Here is a 20,700-nt window from a genome sequence, read left to right on the forward strand (position 1 = left end):
TATAGTATCCGAAAGTCATTAAAATCGAGATACTTTAGTTTGGCATTTATATTGCACATCACTATACTGCTATGCGAAGTGCGTACATAGCTTTCAATACTAGTACATGTATCATTTAATTTCTGTTCGTCAAACTTGATATACGTTTTGTCTATCTCCTGTGTTTGTTTTGACGACCAGACAACGAAAGAAAACAAAATTGTTTAATCAAATCTTTACACTTTATTTCCATCCTTAGAATGTAAATCAGGTATACGGATAATACAACGTTTGAACATTACAGTATTCACTAGGTATTTGCAGGAAACTTTACCTAATTTATGAATCGATATACAATTTTAAAAAAAATAATAAATGTTAGGGTTGCATATAATTACTTTTACTCACAATTCATACGTCCAAAATATAAGAAAAGTTGTATTTTTTTTTAAATTAATAGTTACGTGCATATCAACTTAGTGATTAAAAAAAAGAGGACGCGAGTTGAATTCCAGTAATTATTAGCCACATAAGAGTGTGACATTAAGTTTCTTTTAAATAGAATAACACAGAACAACAGGGACAACGAATAAGGAGAATTAAACTAACAAGAAATACTATTAAATAGTAAATCAAATAAGTCAAAGTTTAATTAATAGTATAATACTGACTTTAAAAATGAAAGCCGAATTAGTTTTATTTTGAAAGATATACAACAGTGGCGAGCATAGAAACATACACTGTAGTATTATTTTAAGTGGTTTTCAAATGATGCTATATCTTTTATGCACCATATCCTTGCCGCAACGTTTTTGCATATCAAAACCAGCCAAAAACCCACTATTTTTCAAAACAAATCTCCTAAAAATGTCAAATGGAGAAAAATTGAACGGAGAATAAATTAGACTTTATCAGTCGAGTGAAAATAATGATGACCTTTATTCCATCTAGTATTGGGCGAGTGAGGGCGCTATTATGACCCCATTTTATGGGGACCAACAGTAGACATATCACGTTTACTGGAATTGATTTTGCAACTTTATTTCAACCTTAAAATTGAAGATTGTAACTTTTTGGACTTACGTCTATAACATTGGAGTCATGTCTGTTTGTGACCCCCAACACTGCATAGATATAGCGCCGCCATTCTCTCGTACATTGGCCTATTGTGGAGTCCGTGAACACTCATTGGGATTTTTCCCAAGATCTTGGGAAGTTAGGCTAGGTCTTGGGAACGTTTCGCTGAGCCTTGGGAATTTGTTAACGCATTGAGAACACACAAAAGTATGGATTGCGCATGCGCAAAGTGTTAATTGAACACTTAGTGAGCCACATTCACATGTCTGTGCTACATAATCCTGATATCTTGGGGATTCCTTTCACTAGTCATCTTGGGATTTTCAAATTTCATGAGTGGCCACGATGTGTGTGATTTCTCTCTTTTATAAAAAAAAAAAAGTTTGTTTCTGTGGCAACAGTCTCCCAGGAATCATACAAGGTACATGTCATGTTCTGAGGGCGTGTGGTTGCTCCTCATGACCTGATCCACCCACCACATGAGCTTTGGCACATGGGTGTAGAAGGCGAACTGTCCCTTAACGGCGCATCCTTTGCCCGAGCTCACGATGCCGATCTGCACCCACCGCCAGTCCGTCTCGCCCGGTGCGGGCGGCAGGATGCGCCGCATCAGCGGCCCGCCGGAGTCCCCGAAGCAGGCGTCGCGCTGCTTGCGGTTGAACCCGGCGCAGAACATGTGAGGCGTGAACTGATCTGGTTCTTCCCCGATTCGTATCAGGCTGTTGATGCAGGTGATGTCGGTACGGAGCGGCATCTCCAGTTGCTGGAGTACGTCTTCGAAGTCGCTGCCCCGACTGCTGTTGGCCGGGACTGGGGAGCTGTGGCCCCAGCCTAGGACCATTGCAAACTGGTCCACTACAATCAACGCGTCTGGTTAGGAAAAGAGAACAGGCTGTCAGTAAACGACTGGGCGCTGTAATTTGCTCTAGCTCTCCCTCCGATCAAAATAGTTCCCTTGCACGATGAACTTTAAGTACGCCGATGTTGTCACTCTTTCGAAACTTATCAAATCGCGCGCACAATAAGCACGAAAGTTAATGTAGCGGCTTTCCTTATTGGACTGACCGTTCCTCGATTGCTTACATTGACCAATGGGTATTCTTGATATATAACTTCTTCAGGCAATAAGGCCCATTAGTAGGATCATCTGATTTTTGGTATAATATAATTTTTTTAACCACAGTTCACAGTCTAAAATGGACTAACAATTCGTCCATATATTAATAAGTAAGTTTCTTCGAGGGGGGAGGGGTGGTACTGATGTGACACGACCTTTATGGTTTGCCCAATCTTTTTTCCCTACCAAACATCGCGTGGTGTTATTGTATATATTGATTTGCCCATAGCAGGCCAATGATTTAAAAAACTGATCACTTACCTACGTCATCGTCTGGTCCCGGTACATCAGGCAGACACACTGGCCTGACGAAGGTGTTGAGCACGGCAGGCTCGGCTAGGTGCAAGAGTGCAATGTCGTAGTCGAAGTTGATGAAATCGTGTTGTTTAGGTAAGTACAAACCGTCTATGTTGAAGACTTGCTCTTTGTACGTTCCGCTGTCGTGTTCACGATGTGTAAGTCCTGCACACACGCATCAGAAAAATGAAGATGAAATTGTTTTCAAAAGATTCCATTTGTTTCTATCGTTCAAGCTTTCAATTTGGAGAGGCAGGGTACCAAACTTGACGCCATAATTATTATACTACCAAACAATATGGAATTTTTCGCTCGCCCCCAGGCCGCCATGTCCAAGAGAGACGATGACAGCTTTCACACAATTTTGTCAAAGAGGTGCAAAGCTAACCAGTCTGACCAATGAAAACCATTGCACAGTTTGCATTGACCCCACGACACTGAAATAAAAGTTCATCAGTGGGTGCCAGCGAGAGTGCGATGGGTACCAGCGTATTTTGTACATCTTCGCCCCCACAAATAGCATAAAATGAAACAAGCTTGCTTGGGATCCAACCCAGGGGATCGAGGTTACTGCTTACCTAGTTTGACCTGTAGTCGGGCTATATCCTCATCGTACCCAAAGCAGTGACCGGCCGAAAGGACCCAGTTTTGTGCCACCAAAGTCCCGCCACAGAAGAAAAACCACTGAATAATATCAAAAAGGATGATCAATACATTGGTAATAACGGCTTATTTGTGTTGTAAGTCGGGAGAAATTACAAGTTCTACCTATATCTCTGGATTATGACCTATGTGTACACCCCAGTAAATAGGCCAAATATCCGTCCGCCGAGCTCATGAATAAAAGTTATACACTCGAATTCTTCTACATGTATATTGAAGATAATGGCACTGTACCTCTGGCCTGAACTCGGGCTTCCAATTCTGAGCATTTTGAATGCAAATGGGTCCGAAAGTGGCGCTATCTATTTAGCCATATTGTGGAGGGATCTTTTTTTTTTTTCAAAATGGTCACCTTTTCAGTTTTGAAAGTATCATTGGTATTAGAGGTGGTCTTCTTTGTGTGAGTTTCTCCAAAAAGTCAATGACCCAAAATCGAAAAGAAAAGAAAAGATGACATGCTGATCACCATTTTTCTGTGCAGCCAGCCTGAATATATACACGTGAGAGTTCTGAGTATTATTAAAAGAATGTTGAGGCGTGGGGATTTAACACTGGTGTCTATGGAATGTTTTTTATAGACTGGGGAGCACCCTCACGGTATAGGTTATGTGTGTGGTTTTAGGCGCCCTATGCTCAACTATTTCTAGCTTACCGAGCCGTCATCTCGCTGCCAACGTACGGCGGCCTGCCACGGCCAGGCAGCATCGTTGGCGTCGAACCCACCGATGACTCGGCCTCGGACTGGCTGGGTGATGTCTCCGGACACGCCGCAGATGGAAAAATCCTCGGAGGAGTCTAGGATCAGTTGAAAAAGAACCAGCATGACCAAAAAAAAGTATGGAAAAGGCGAATCAGCATTTTGTGATTCCTTCTTCATCGGTCGGATAACTGGTGTGAACTATGTTGTTTAACCTAATTTCAACATTTTTACAGAAAACGTTGGACCGCTTTAAACTAAAAAGTCTAATAGCAAATATTATCATTCTTATCTTGATTTGTTTTGTTACTCGATCAAGGTGATCCATACAAGTTGTTGGCCGGTCACCAGTTTGTAGTTCTGACAAATAGAAATCTGCTTATTATGCGCAAGTATGCGAGAGGTCGAGGGTTCGAGTCCTACAAAGGTTGGGGGGGGGGGTGGCTGAGGAACGCACTGCACGCAAACTTAACAATCAGATACTGTACATTTTACTACTCATTGCAACACGCCAATGTTTTGGCAAAAATCCTAACCACAAAATAATCGATTTCGAAAAGGCATTGGCCTGCATGTGCATGAAATTAACAGAGGGCGCCCTCGATCAGAGGGCGCCCTCGATAAAAGATGGAGATCAAAATGGTGTGTACATGTACCTAGTTCACACCTCGGTACGTTCCCGGTCCACTCGCCGAACCAGCAGCGGATCTCGTCGTCACCTTGTACCTTGCGGTAGCCCTTCTCGCAATCGAACTGAAGGTGTTTACCGTGGGGTAACTTCTCGGGATCGCTCAGATCGTTGGATACGAGGACGTAAGGCGGGAGGTCGGGGAGCTGACAACTCTCTGTTTGCAAATAAAGGTTTAGAGTTTTATTATATGAACCTCTACCAATATCAAAACGTACATAGACCGAAGTAGTACGCGTTGTAAATAATGGCACTTGGTGCATTTTGGGCACGATGTTGATGATGGAATTCAAGGCTTGGTTGTAATGTCAGAGTTTGTTGTGGATGTTGAATTAAGTGCTACTTGAGTCAAGTCTAGAAGCCTGATTGAAAAAAATATATATATAACTTAGCGTGGACCGATTTTTTTTCGTTTTAAACGAAAACACTAATAGTGTCTCATTTGAAAGTTCATAACTTGTTTAATGCTAGAAAATTATCAATTGAATTTAAACATTTGTTTTCTAGGGTGTCGCACCCAAAAGGCACATGATACCTCCCTTTTATAAACCCTGGAAGTTGCCGTACAGAAAAAGAACAAGCCGAACAGTAAACAACGATGGATTTCAGTAGATCCAGGAACGACTTAGTAGTTTGAAGCGAAGTTTAAGATTAATGTGCTTTGGTAGACTTTACTCCAAATGCTCATATCTGGAGTTTGGGTTGAAATTTTGAGGTGATTGTACATTTTGGTGATGCTGGTGGAGCTGGTGATGAGGAAGGTGATTTTGATAATGGTGATAATGACGATGATCATGATGGCATTGATTAGACAGGCACTTTAGTCTTCCGTCCTGTATATAAAAAATAAATCTTAAAAAAAAATCATGAGTGAATGACTAAATTATTTCAATACTTTTGGTGTAGAATATAAGCCCTGAGATTTCCATGGACGTGTGTATTTACAAGTCGTATAGTCACAGGTAATTCGACGTGGTCATGCAAATATTGCTATAATGTTCTTACTTTCTATACAGGATGGGGAGTCAGGGTACCACTCTCCCTGGTAACACTGCACCGGGATGTCGGTAGTTCGCTCGGCGAACGGGGAGCACTCGTACTCGACCTCCGTGCCGTCTGTCACGGCGTCGGGGGCGTCGTTGAGATAGATACCCGACCACAGGTGCGGAAGTTCACACACATCTATACCGGGTCAAAAAAGGCGAAACTCACGATTAAAAAGTAAAGAAAGTTACCTGAACTGGGAAAAGTGATGGAAGCCTACGACTTCAAAACATGTAAATACAAATCAGCGTTTTAAAAACTAAGCTATCATCTAGTACCACAATTTGACACCAAAAAATGTTTCAGAATTCATTTCTCTTTTTTGAAAAATGGGGGGGGGAGGCTAGAACACGCGAAATTGGAGTGCTTTTGCCTTTCGGGCAAACGGGGCTATCGTAAGGAAGAAGGCTACTAGCGATACATTTTCCTTTTTTAGGGCCCTAAACTCCTCCGGAAGCTCAAACTATCTAGCCCTTGGTGCTAAAGCTTCATGATTTTCAGGACTCCATATACCAACAAAACTGTCCTTACGGTCAGCGTTCATAGGGTCCGCGTCGGCCGTCAACGTCTCCCGGGTCAGACAGAACGGGATGCCCAGCAGCCACTCGCCAGCCGTGCAGGTGGTGGACCCATCCCCGTCTACCAGTGACGTCCCTTGCAGGCAGTACACCTGAACCACTGTGCCGTGACGGTACGTCGCGTCCGACCGAGGCTCGTTGGAGTACTGGATCGTCTCGTAGTTGTTGACGGTGGGTTGAAGCCTCTCGCAGCCGGCTAACCGGACCAGGGGGAAAAACAAATTTTGGTTTTCATATACGATTTGGATAACTGATTATTAAGAATGACTTCAAGGTTGCAATGTTGCACTTAGACATCGATACTCGGGTCCAATTGGCGATCGAATGCCCCGTCATTAAGAGGGAAGAGTGCCCTTTTGACATGGCCATCGTAACTTTGGACATTTAATCGAGGGGAGACTGGAGAAAAAGACTACACAAGCTCAGTGAGTCCGTCACGACCATTGATCTCCACATATCTGTATATATGGAGATCAATGGTCACGACTACATTTTGCCCTTGGTCAGAGTTTGTGTCATGCGTAGCCTAGCCTACTCACAATTCGCCTCACGGCTTCTTCGCTTAGTTAAAATTCATTTGAATACTATTTCTTTTTAACAATTTATACTTGATGATAGTAACATGCTATTGTACGATGCCTACACCTGCCGCAGACGTTCATAATCTAAACATTCGTTAGATTCAAACGTGTGAAAAAGTGAGTACAATATTTCGAAATGTGTTCAAACTCTAAATGTAGTGTTTACAGTGTAGTTCGTACCTGGGACGCATCTCGGCGCCTTATTGTTCCATACACCGTTGACACACTCGGCGGACGGACTTCCCTTGACGATAAAACCCTTGTGGCACTTGTACAACTTGAGGACGCCGTTGGTCAGCTGCGCCCGACTGTAGAACGTCTTGCTCCCCTGGGGAAGATTCTTGTACTTGATGAACCCGTTCGCGAACCGGCGGTTGTCCTCGCAGAATGCTGTGGGTTGAGGAGTAAAGTATATTGAAACCAAGAGAAATCTCATCAATGCAAAATATAGGCTTTATACAACAAAGAAGATATGACGAGGATATTTTTCTTTCAGGAAGTTCGAGGTCAGCCAATTGTTTTTATCATCAAAATATTGACACGGTAAATTATTTTTCGTCTGAATTTAAAACAAAACTAACTTAAACCGATATTTGTTTCCAAATTCCAAACACCTGAAGACACCCCATTTTTAAGACAAGATAATTCAAAAGCCATGGCGTTTTTAACAAAAAAACTTGAAAATCCACAGAACCTCAAACCGATTCGCCTTTTTCCTGTAAGATGATAAGAAATAACTTCCCGAGATATATAACTGACAATTTTTGCTCAACTACAACATCATAAGAAGTTTTGTCAACACGATATAGAATCTCCATTCCAAGCTAACAATTTGTCAAAAGTACATCGAGTTCAAAGACCTAAAACACCGTTGATAAAATTTTGGAATCAGTCATCAATTTCCTTATTTCTTTTCCGTGCAAAGGGCACTTACTTCCCCTTCTGTAATCGTGTGCACCGCTCCAAGAAAACGTCAACCACGAATCCTAACTTTTGAGGATTGATTTCATCCTCTCTAATTCGTGCAGGACATGATTACCGGAGTGTTATTCCCATTGAATGGATGTCTTCTTTCTCAGTAATTCACCATACCAGTAATGAGCGGAAACTTGGCGTATGTTTGTGCACTTATTCCAGCACGCGATTTGCTAACCGAGTTCTTTTTAAGCTGTTGTGTTTCCGGGGCTTTGGTGAAACAATTTCAAGTTGACCACTGATTTTTCTTCTTTTACGACATGTTATTCCTCTTCCAAGTTGTTCCAACATTAGACTATTGACAACTAATGAATATTAGAATGCTATAACTATTAACATGAAGGGGCGTTATAATGGCTCAAGAGACAACACAATTTGCTTCGAATGGTACTTTTTTACAGACCTAAATCAATATCAAATCGGTATCGGAGCTCCTTAAAAAATGCGAGCCCTGGAAATAAAAGAAATGATGCACTTTCTTACACTTTTACCGGTGCGTGGTAAGAGACTGAAATCCAGACTAGAATCAAGACTACCATCTAGCATTTGTGTTGTTCCGTAATTATTTGCTAATGGTGCTTTTTTTTCAATGACAGGAAACAGCCAACTAAAGTTCAGTGTGTTGTGAGCATGAAACAGCCGTTATTCATACTTCAACTCCTGCATACAAATATACTTCTTCAACATCGGATGTTTGAGGGGTCATCGGAAGGCCTAGAAATAAAATGAACTGACGTTAGAGATTCCGCTTCGGATTTGACAGTTCAAAAACAAACAGATGACAGAAGACATAGGCCTACCATGTGGGAGAAAAAGTGCGAGCTTCGGTTATCAAATTGTGCAAATTTCCCCGAGTAAAGGGGAAAAGGAGTTTAAAAATGTGATTTTGGTTTTGTTAGCATCGACTTTTATATCTTTCGTTTCAACTTCAGTAAAGGTCGAAGGTAAACAAAATGCAACAAAATACTTGAAACACAATTTAAAAAAGCACATGTGAAATATACAGCTGGTTTTTTTTTTTTTTTTTTTTTTTTTAGGAAAATGGGTAATTTGGCAGTTTAACGGTCTGTATAGTCATAGACAAACTAGTTTTCTGTGGCGATGATTGTTCTGACTTCGAGGGTAGGAATGGGTGGAGTTTGCTAGTCTTTCAAGGCATGCCGCTAATTTTGGATAATTTGGTCTATTAGGAGCGGAACAAAAATCGAGTCTGACGCCCTAGAAAGGAAAGTCTCCGGTTTTAATGAAAGCGCCCGCCACAACAAGCCAAAAATAGGCAGTGCACTGTACGTCCGACTATTACTTTGCATATATTTGTTTATAATACCTTGACGTCAGGAGACATTACCAAGATGAACGAACTCTCTGAAAGCGAGCCAAAAAAGTCTGTAGTGAAATAATATGTGAAAAAAAGACACAATCTGCTACGCCTTTGGGTGAACTATACTTTATAATTGATTTTTCTTTTCGATGTTAGATCCAAACGGTACTGTAGGCCTATATAAACCTGTAAAATTTCAATGAAAAGGGCAAAGAACTGGTATGAGAAGAGAAACAACGGAAGAATGTCTTCGCAAACCGTGTATATGTACATAATTATTGCGATTCGCATTTCGTTCAATTTTAAAGGTATATAAACAAATGGCTAGACGTGCCACAAGCTGTGATTATGAAGGTCGACGTTTACAACTCGCTGAAACTAACGTAATATCAAACCAATTGTGACTGAACACACAGTGGGTGGTAGAACAGTCACACCGTGCAAGCGTACAATTACAGCTGGTTCTGCGAAACAAAAGTGGTTCAGCCTGCTAAAAAGAAAGAAAAGTCATACAATTCCGTTGCGCTATTATAACGGGGGAGGGGGAGGGGTCAGGCTGATTTCGTGAAGCCGACTCACTTTTTTAAGATAAACCATTGAGAATTTATTTTATTCGAGAAAACGACCATGTTATCAACATTTACGCTGACCGTACCACAAAATACATTGTCGAAAAGAGAAATGTCGAAAATGTATGCCGTACGCAACGATCCTTTCTGCCGATTTTATATGTCGGGCGTTTGTGATTTCTAAATTCGTGTACATTTTTTCCAATAGTTTTCTCCGAGCACAAAAACCTTTTGATAAAAGGCTTTCTAAAACAGTCGTTGTTCATGATCAAAATGTTTAACTTATACGTTGAAGTAATTCCTTTTATTCACCGACCTTTTGGTGTAATCATAACGACTTTAAACGTGATTTGCTAACTTCCTTTAACCTTCTCTGTGCAAAAGTAAATCATTCAGAACGACATAATTAGTGTCGGAAATGAAGCTCATGGGAGGCCTAGGTTGAGGGTTTGGATCTTCAACAAAAATGGCAGTTAGTATACTCTCTTATATAATTTGCATAACCCCGGGTTTGATCATACACGTAGGCCTATTATGATTCAGGTCCAAACACCACCAACAGTCTATTAATCATAATCTTTAGGCCTAATTGGTATTCGCTGGATTTAAACAAGAATAGGTCCTATATGCCACTGTTACATCGTACACTTAGTTAATTTGCCAAACAATAATTATTGTGCAGATATGGCATGTGGAATACAGATTGATAGTCTGACATATTAAGTTTGAGCATAAAGGAATTTAATTCCTCCATCATTGAGACTGTATGGTCCGCTTCCCAGATGTTGCTGTCATGGTTTGTTTTTTTACGAGTTCCAGACCGCGTACAGCTGTGTACCTCCGTCAGTAGGTTGATTGAGATCACAACAGTATAAGTAAAGCCTTTCGAGCTGTGTGGAGAGGAAAAAAGTAGCAAAACAAGATGTACTTACGAACGAAGAACCCTTGTACTTGTCCACACCTAAGACTGAGGTTCAAGAAAACTTCGAGCACTAAGAGAAAGGCAGCAGACAGCCACATTATTGCAGACTACGTCCGAGTAGTAGACTTTTGTACCTCAGTTACCCAAACAAATTTCAGGGTCACCGATGGTTCGTTCGGCAGTCTATCAGTACGGGGTCCGTAGGGCAACGATCGGAGCGGGCCAGACGGGTCCCGGGTGACGGGTGAAATGAGACGTATGGACAGTCTGTGGGTATACTTGGCAGACGTCAGCACCTTTGGTTGTCCCGGACTTGTTTGCCTTTTTGAGATTGTGAGCGCAGTTTACAATGATATACCTATTTCCCTGTCAAATGTGACAGTTAGTACTAGTATGGCGTATATCGAAATCAGTTTGCTGGGCGTTCAACGATGAAAAATTCCAGTAGCAGCAGTTTCTCGGTAGCTCAGTCTCGGATCACAGACAAAATCTTTTTCAATATGATCATGGAGCTGTCGTCCAGCTTTTCCACTAAACTCATCTAAAAAAAATTGTCAGTTCTCATCATAGGACCAACCACTCGTATGCAGCCCGCTCAGTCTATGTGCGTTATAAACACAAGTTGCACGCGTGGTTTACACACATCTCTAGATAGCAGTCCGTGGGATTATGATTTCCTGGTGACGGAAGTGAGGGGGATGACGGTCTCCAAAGACTGTGTGTAGCGTCTGAGTTGGGATTGTTGGGGGTTGAAGTATCCATGTAACGGTACGCCGTTCTTGCTCGCGACGCTCACAGTTACTCACACCGCGTGCGGTAGTCGGATCGGAGACCAAATCCGCCTATTTTTCTGCGAAGAAATGGCAGCCCACAAAACAATGTTCTTGCTGGCCGGAAGTCAAACTCAGATTTTCCCCAGAAATATGACCAATATTAACCGAAACAAAATTGATGGGCATGATACAGCCCGAACACTGCTGGAGTATTTCTTAGATGGTATAGTACGGTTTACCAATACCTTCAAGTTGATCCTTTCTTTACCCGAGAAAGGGTGTAGAGGCCTAGACGTATAGGTTTATTGATTAAAAACTTCAGCTGTTTATAATTAGTTGGCATGGCCATGGTCGTATAATACCATCAATCCAGGGGCAACAAAATGCAAGCACCAGTGGCGATCGGGGGTCCCCCCCCCCCTGTTCGCGATTTTTTTTTTCGCCCCCGTTCAGCCGCTGTATGACTACTGTTTCGACAAACTTGGGCCAGCGCCAAGCTTGACTCAAAGTTACTAAATTTATTCTGAAATTGCTAGTGCACGACTGAGAACGCATCTTCGATTTCAAAATGTTCCCACCCGTAGCTTCACTCAACCCCCTCCCCCTCCCAATACCATTTCCTGACCCCTGTACCCCTCGTGCGTGGGACATACAATCAATAAATCTAAAAAAAAAAATGTGGTTTCAATATGGTAGACCTGAAGGGAGATCGCAAATATCTTTGCAAATATTTGCGATAAAATTTGCGACATCGCACAAATTATTTGTGCAATTTGCAAAGATGTGTTGCGATGTGTTGATGTCCCTTCAGGGCCACGATATTTCAGAGCGTCATCGGAATATACGCGGACATTTTGACGGATGCATTGATGTCACCTCATCTTTCGATCTCTACGACGTGACATAAAAAGTGGCTCATTTGGTAATAAGCCTACACAATACATCAAGAACAATGACAAGTCGTGGCAGTCACCGAGAGCCATTGGCATGACCAACACTGCCCATGAACTCGGGTCTGTCTGTGTTTGAACTCCCACTGGTCCCCGTTTCATCTGCCATCTCCATCAAAATACCATCCGCTATAATTTCAACGCTCCAACAAAGTGAGGGATAAATAGCTAGTAGGCCTACAGTTTAATAGTCATATCTTTCACAGACATGAACTGGCCAAAGAAATGCCAGATTTTCCCATTTTCAAAAGCTTGTGCAGTGATAACCTAGTGTGTCTTTGTAATCATTATTTTCTGCATTGTCAGGTACTCCTTCATGTATATCAAACCACAATTTGATTTCGTTTTTGCGGCGACTTAACCCTCAAATTGCAGAAATCGCATGGCCGGATACCAGTGCAAAATGAACGGGAAGTGTTCCATAACCACGTGGTCGTTTTGGATCATCTCTTGAAACAACTGTACGGGTTGTTTCGGTTTCCGGGCACTTTCCCCTCTTTGGGAAATGATGATCTCATAATCACGAATTGGATAAAGTTATCCTTGCGGGGCAGCATAGTAAGGTCAGCAAAGGGTCACGGTTTGATTCATGGTTAAGCTATGTCAACAGAGGGCGACAAATATCACTCCTTTCAAATGTATGGGTTAGAGAGCGCCATATAGAGCGACTACAGCCATAGACATAAAGAACCTTTATGGGTGCACTGAACCAATTCAAGCCCCATTGAAAACAGTGTAAAATCAACAAAGTTCAGGGCCAAATAACATGCAAGGGCGGATCCAGGGGGGGGGGGCCAAAGGGGGCCATGGCCCCCCCCCAAAACGAAACCAATTTTTTTTTTTTTTTAATGTGACATCGCAATAAAGGCAGGCAATGAGTACACCACCATCTTTTCCTCAAAAAAAATTGGTTAAAGTGGTCAGAAATTGCCTCAGATCGCACCACAGAGCATCTAGAATCCAAAAACTTTTCGGGGCCCTCACGGGCCCCGAACCCCACGCCGTAATTTTTGAGACCCACTTTTTTGGGGGGGACCAAATTTTTTTTTGGCCCCCCCCCCCCCAAAATTGTGTTCTGGATCCGCCCTTGATAACATGCAAGCCAACATCACAGGGGTTTCTCAAACAAAAATTAAATTATTGTCTTGTACTTCATCTTTTCATTTCTTTTCAATGTTGGGTAGATTAGCCGATTACATTTTTAAATATCCACACCAAAACAAAATCACCTCCCGAAAAGTGATAGTTCCCAAGCCTGCATGTAGCCGTTTTACAAGTGGCATCCTTCCACTTTCTCAGGCAAATAGGACCCATTTTTCAACCGTAATTTCATCAAGCCTGCCCTCAGATGGAAGCCCCAAAACCAGGGAATTGATTCTTGGCTACATTTACACAATTCCACCGTTTTTAAAGCCAGACGGTCTCCGTTTTTAAAAGAAAACTGTGGGGGGGGGGGGTCACTTTTTATGTTAATAATCAGCTCGCGTAGAAATTCTCACTTGAATTAGTTCACTGCACCCTTATGTCTGTGACTACAACAAATATAGTCAGATTTGAACAGCGCCCCCATTGAAAGTATGGTACGAGCCGAACCCACCTATTGATTTTCGGAGGCCAAGTGTCCGGAGAAAAAACCCTGTCTACATTTCAGATTTTTTTTTGCCGATGAAACCCCGGCGAAAATTCCTGGATCCTCCACTGCGATAGGCTATAGAAGGCGGCCCGCTGAATGGTCAAAATCACGAGGTCATAGGACGCAGTCTTGTTTTGCAGAAATTGCTCATAGATCTTTGCAAGGGGATACTAGACTAAAAGTTCCAGTGGGTGCAGGCCTATATAAGTTGGGGTAAATATATAAATGATATCAATGTCACAAACTTTACAAATCAAAAGTATTCTTTGGAAGAAATTACTTTCGAATTTATCATGTTGAAGGGCACTGTGAGAGAAACCAGCTTGAACTTAAAGACTTACAAAAATAGATGCCCAGGTAGGCCATCAATCTTACTCTATTCAGGGAAAAAGTTGAAATATCTAGTTAATTATGAGAAGGTACAAAACCGTACAATGTACACTTTTATTTTTGGTTCAGCAATAATCAATATGCAAACAAAATCACTTCCGTCACTAGTTCGCGGAATTAACTGCTAGAACAGAAAGTTATTACAAAAAAAGAGGGCGCTATCACATTTTGTGTGATCACTATCACATGAAATTGTGTGTACATCTAGAAATGTCACCCAACGTGTATGTGATGCAGCGGAAGTAACATGAGGTTCAGGTTTTATAAACCCCTGAAAATGTACACGTCACCATATATTTCACAGTAAGACTGTACACTAGCCTTTAATGTGATTTTAATTTGCTAAAAAGTGTTCGCAATTGTTTTTTTGAGGCATCGAAATGATTCAGCACCAACTACTCGTTTTTTAAAGGACAGTAAAGTCGGCCATTTTCGCTTGAGGGGAGGAGGGGTCATTTACCAGAGTCACGAGAAATCGACAATTTATTTCTGTCGGAAGTTTACCGGTTTGAGCTTCTTGAGCGCTCGGAAACCATGTTCTTCGACGGAGAAGAGGGGGAAGGGGATTTTGGACCTCCACCTGGAAAGTATGCAGCCTTTTCATGAATTTGTTTTTAGTTTGCCGGCCGATGCTGTCAAGCGAATTTCCCAAATTGTCGAACCACATGTCCACTGTTCAGTCATGTCAATCATTGACTCAATGCCAGTATTGTAGTTGTCCGTCAAGTCTGTTGTTAAGGAACAATTCCTCGTTTGAAGTTCGTTGCATGTCTGCATGACTTTCATTTCTACATACATTCAGATAATAAGCGAAAAGAATGTTGCACATGTGCAACCTGACCCCACTTTTTTTCTTCATCTCAACTGGTCAGTCATTGCAAAAATATTGGAAAGACGTGAGATGAAGTGGGCATAACCAATTTTGGGAGTGGAAAGATTCCCATATCTGGCCATCACTACTTTTTCCCTTCAGTGACCTAGCAGCCATCAGAAAGTGATAATGTGTCCAAAGTCAAAATTAGCAGGGAAAATATTGAAGTACTAATAGAAAACACCAAGTCTCACATTGTGCACAGACTACAGAGTGACAAGTGATGGCCAGAATCGCCAGATATGGGAATCTTTCCATCTGAGTGCATTTCCAGTGTACTTTCTAACAAAATTTGAAATATTTTTGAGTCCCAGATTCATGTGTCTTCAACAATTGTGCAGTAATATAATTAAGAGGAATACTGTGGCCTAAGGATGCAACATTCTTTCCACAAATGCAAACGTTATGAGAAATTCAACAAAGCACAGAAAGCCTAACTTAGTCCCAGTACATAACTAGAACTCTATCTAACGATTGCCTTAATTCTAAAATGAGCTTGCATCAGGGTGATGCAAATATTATCCATAGGGTTTTACTCCTCTACAACGCATAAAATGTGTCGGTCAAGACAAAACCCATCGCCTTTTGGTAACATTTGGATTAGACCCGTGAACGTGGCGTTGTATACAACGCCACGTTCTTGTTTCATTTCGAACCTGGCGAAATCGATCCGACATACATAATTCCGTATGGGTGTTGAGTACTCACCTAGAAATCTAAATTTGCCCGTCCGATTGTTTCGGCTGTGTAATTTCGACGAAATTTGCCCATCAGTAAAGACCCATACGAACGTGTAGAAATTAGATTTTAACCTGACCCTGACAAATAACCCCGGATGCGTCTGAGTCGCTTGGACAGATTGACGGCTGTTTCATGTCGCAACCCCGAAAAAAAAAACCTGCAGACGATTGGCTGCTCGGCTCATCTCGTGTACAGTACGTGTGTGCACACACACGAGGGCGCACGTGCGACCGCGTGCGGTGCGGTGAGAGAGGAAAGGACTTGAAACTTGTCTAAAACGATGTCTGTTTTAGCTGCGACAGTAAACAGCCGTCGAATCATACGAAAATAAAACGCAATGCGCATGCGTCAGTTGGGAGAAAATGGCAGCTAGCAGTAGCGGACGGACTTCATGAACCGGAGCCAGAATTGTCCTCAATTTTCGTCAAATGCAAGTTTTGACGTACAAATAGAATTCAAGACAGCTTCATATGTGAGTACTTATTACATGGGCAAAATAACGTCCAGTGTGTGTAACGGAGGGAGTCAGAGGGACACGTTCGCCAGGTTCGAAAATAGACAACAGCGTGGCGTAGTTTACAAGCCACGTTCACGGGTCTACATTTGGATGTGATCTGGCAATTTGAAAAACCTATCACCCAAGAGAACCATCAAATTTCAAGCCCATAACAGCCATAAAACTTCAAAATACATTTTTCCCAAGAGCTACCGTTCCTAAATTGTAGACACATTAAATCCCCATTCCGTTGAATGGCGAAGCAGTGATATCATGTAGAATATGCCCAGTGCTAACTGGTATTCTCATGCCACTTCAACAGTTGTGTAAAAAGTCTATGGAGAGTCAGGAACATTTTCTAAGTATTTTCTAACAAAATTGAAAATGTTTCTCGGTCCCAGATTCATGTCTTTTCTTCATTTTTGCAGTGGTTGACCTTCATGGAGATAATATATGATAAAAAAAGTGGCGTCAGGTTGCAACATTTTTTCCCTGATGCAGTCCCAATGAATAAATACTTGAACTGACCACAGACACAGCAGTCTTTTGAGACTGGGTGTGGCGAAATTGTTGTGAAGTACTTGTATTGATCATGTCTGCACTGGTTCTAGTCCGAAAATTTGGGACTCTAAATACTGTGTATGAGAGTCCCAAATCTTAAGGCATCCATATTGTGCAAAAGTTTGTGCTGCATAATAAAACCAGTGTGAATCAAATGTGCAAGCTTCTTACTCACTACAGTTTCTTCAATAATCCCCGAAACTTCTGCCCTGCAAAGTTGCTGTTGTGAGCATTGCATCACCAAAAATTCAGCGTTTAATTCTAATTTTGCAGGGAGTTATCGAAATCCAAATGCGAAACATCACGTTGATGTGTACTGCAATGCATTGTGCAAAAAGACTCCTCAGCTAAAACAATTTCATCGTGTAGATAAAATAGCGCCCTCTTGTTGATCTGAGTGAATGCAGAATGTTTCATTTTTTAACAGAGGGCGCTATGTTCATTTGGCCATCGATTAAAAAACAAGTAAGCTGCAAGGCTCTTCCTACACCTACCCAGAATACCTTGGGAAACACACCACCATTTCTAAAGCATGGAGAATAACGTGGATGGTTTTTGAACTGTCAAAAACTTGCCTTAAAATTGGAGTTAAGGTCTCAAATTTTGCAGGTGACATGCTTGCAACTATATCATTTTGATGTATGTGTTGTGTGGGCATTAATTAGCCAAATGGTGAGTAAAAAAACGTCAGTAGTAATTTTGCACGTTTTTATGCACTCACGGTCCCAGTCTGCACTGGTTCCCACCCCACTGTCTCCCTGTGATCTGCCCCTTCGTAATCCGTTGGAATTGATGCGTACATGAACTAGTTTATATCTAGACTGGTTTCCAGTCTCTCCATCATCATTGATAATTAAGAACAGTCAGTAAACAGTCTTTTTAACTCTAACCGAACTCAACCCGTCAAAGTCCAACAGCAGGTGTTGTTGAAATCTGTTAGATTGGGTACAGAACCCCCTAAACATTGGGTTTGGCATACCTCCAGAAACTAAGTCCAACAGTGTTTGTGTACGATTTCACATTTGGGTGTTGGAATTTGCCAGGATGGGTATGGTTCCTAGTAAATTATGCTGGGGAGTTAGGATTAATGTAATTGATATTCACGCACAGGCCAACGATTTAAGAAGCTGCTGTCCATAGTTGCTTTACAGACTTGTTCCTCGGGTACATATCAACGCTTAACGATGTTTTGTACATCAATACCAAAAGTGTTAGATCTAGAAGGCACAATTTTCTGGAAGTTAACAGTATTCATTTGTAGATAATTTACCAGAGTGCAATACAAAAGATAAAATAGTAACCGTGCAGGCATGTAACTTTTCCTCAGATCAGCTGATTTCCTCTTTTGGTTACTTCCCTAACATGCCATTAAAAATTGAGAAAAAAAAGCAGAGAGTTAGATAGTAAATCTTTGACTTTCCTCATTTTTTGGTGACTTTCCAGTTGCACGCCTGAGTTTACCCCAAAAGTTGCATTTCAGATTATTTTCAAGAAAGACCGACCTCACATGCACGTTAGGTAACAAACAAATGGAAATGAGTAAGCCAGTGTTTTCACAACATTGACCAATTGGTCTCATTTCCGAAGGAGTTCACTGACTCACTCCTCTTTTTCCGAATCTAAAGTTTTATCTGTTTCCCCTCAATTATTGATGTTGCTAACAAGGCCCCCAAAAAAGGGTAAAAGTTCAGCACGAGGAAGGACAAGGACGCCCCCTCTATTACACGACCTGCGCGCGCCGACGTCTGTAACTTGGTCGAACGGATCATGACCTTGAATCCAAATTCTCTGTCTCTGTCTAAATCTGACTCTGACCTTCTTTTTTTTCTTAATAAGCTGTGCTGTCTCATGCAACGTCTGAGTAACAGGATGGCTGCATTATTGTTGTATCGGAAACTGAGGCCTGTACAGCATGTACAGTGTGACAACTGTACAAAATGTACACAGGATTTGGGTACAGGTTCAACCTAATTCACCCCGTACGCATACTGGATCCGTTTGTACGCATCTTCAATTTTTGTCAATGGTATGGTGTTGTACTGTACATGTATGCGCAGGTTCGAGTTCTTTGTGTCAAGTAATAATACTACATGTATGTGAAGGGGATTGGGATCAGTGTGTGAACAAGAGTGTCTTCCTTAATCCTTCAAAATCTTCCAAAACCGGCTGGATTTTGAAGGGACTGCAAGGGTAAATTGGGCAATCATAAATTGTCCAATAAAGATTTAATATACTTTTTGTAGATTGTGAAAAGATTAGATTCATGAGGAGAGGATTTTAGCGCATCTGTTTGGATTGTTAAAAAAAAAGAAATGTGTCATGGCCTGAAGGGACTGCAAGGGTAAATTGGGCAATCATAAATTGTCCAATAGAGATTTAATATACTTCTTGTAGATTGTGAAAAGATTAGATTCACGAGGAGAGGATTTTAGCGCATCTGTTTGGATTGGGGAAAAAAATGTGTCATATGGCCTGTAAATCTACTGAGAGTTAGTCATTTTGTCGGTTTGGTGCGTACGTGTGCCGTAGGTTAGCGTGAAAAGTGTCCTGTCTAAGCACAACTTCTGTTCACCTTGTACATGATGTACCTGGCTTAATACAGACATGAGTGCAAACACATTGTCACTCAGTCGGCCACCGTTTCACTGAGTCACCCTTCACAGGGCCTAGGGTTAGACTGTCTTTCTTGGTGTGTTTATCTTGCGACGTTTCCTGCATCGTTCTTGAGGGGCAATTTCCCCAAGGATACTCGACAACCAGACGGGATGCCTAAAAGGTAGGACTCGCACCTCATCATTGTGTCTTTCATTTGTCTTGAGGAAATCCGCCGTATGATGACGCTAACTAGTGTGGCCGGCCTTCGTTGATGAGGGTCTGGTCGTACTGTATGTAGTGCAGGGCTTCTGGGCGTCAGGCCAGATAACACAGTGCTTATATTACTTGGCTGTCAGTGTTTAGAAAGCTTGAACTTCTTTTCTCTAATTTGATTATGAAACTGGGTATTGATGTTTAGGACAAAAACAAATGAATCTGGGCACTGAATATCAAGATATTGTTGGCAGAGCCTACTTGTAAATGTACTTGCCTAATACATTTTTTATCCACAAATTATACAGAAATAGGGACCTGATGTTTATAGGACTCTGACAAGTATGTGAAGGTGTACAAATGTAATCAAACTTATTAAAAGTATACACATACTATTTTTAAAAATATTTATACAGTGCAAGACTGCACATGTGTATGTACAATGTATGTATTGTATGTGCAATGAGCAAGAACACTCACACCAAGGTAAGGTGAAGTGAGCCCTCTCTTGGCCGCAACTTATGGTGGAAATTAAGAAGTAACATTGTGTCCCTGCCAGTTAAGTTTGAATATATGCGTACCGGTACATGTCTTAAATACATGTAATAGGACTTGAGCTTGGGTCTGTCTCACGTCAGCTGTGGCTTGCTGACAAGCTAACACATTTTCTTTGTAAATAAAGTACATGTAGGCCCTAATGTACGTTAACATGTTTAAAAATGTCATTCACAGATTGTCATTGCAGACTTTTGTTCAATGAGCTACTTCAGTTTTGAGTCTTTCCAACAGTGAACAAAGCCTCCATGACAAATAATCGCCATCCAAGTTGTTCCTCAGTTGTACAGTTTGAACTGACCGAGCGGTGAGCAGATACATACCCGTACATGGGTGAATGCTACTCTCAAGCCAACTGGTCTTGACCTAGACCATTGTCACTACATATGTACATGTATATAGGATGCTGACTCA

General features: G+C 41.6%; 2 protein-coding genes across 2 annotated transcripts in view; one reads left to right on the plus strand and one right to left on the minus strand.

Annotated features, from left to right (window-relative positions):
* Positions 1-226: 226 nt before the first annotated feature.
* Positions 227-11,264, minus strand: LOC119734638 (clotting factor C-like). Its single transcript, XM_038208187.1, has 9 exons — positions 10,519-11,264; positions 6,902-7,111; positions 6,094-6,336; positions 5,524-5,700; positions 4,487-4,675; positions 3,786-3,928; positions 3,049-3,154; positions 2,435-2,635; positions 227-1,926 (listed from the first exon to the last, which is right to left on the minus strand). The coding sequence occupies exons 1-9, from the start codon at positions 10,604-10,606 to the stop codon at positions 1,469-1,471; spliced, it is 1,815 nt and encodes a 604-aa protein (XP_038064115.1). The 5' UTR covers positions 10,607-11,264; the 3' UTR covers positions 227-1,468.
* A 3,385-nt stretch (positions 11,265-14,649) lies between these two features.
* LOC119734259 (FK506-binding protein 15-like) overlaps positions 14,650-20,700 on the plus strand; it is a 55,558-nt gene continuing 49,507 nt past the window's right edge. Inside the window, exon 1 of the mRNA XM_038207641.1 lies at positions 14,650-14,841. Coding sequence (XP_038063569.1) covers positions 14,789-14,841 — 53 coding nt within the window. The 5' untranslated portion in view covers positions 14,650-14,788. The remainder of the gene's footprint in view (positions 14,842-20,700) is intronic.

The sequence above is a fragment of the Patiria miniata genome, unplaced genomic scaffold (assembly GCF_015706575.1).
Source record: "Patiria miniata isolate m_02_andy unplaced genomic scaffold, ASM1570657v1 HiC_scaffold_27, whole genome shotgun sequence".
NCBI lineage: Eukaryota > Metazoa > Echinodermata > Asteroidea > Valvatida > Asterinidae > Patiria > Patiria miniata.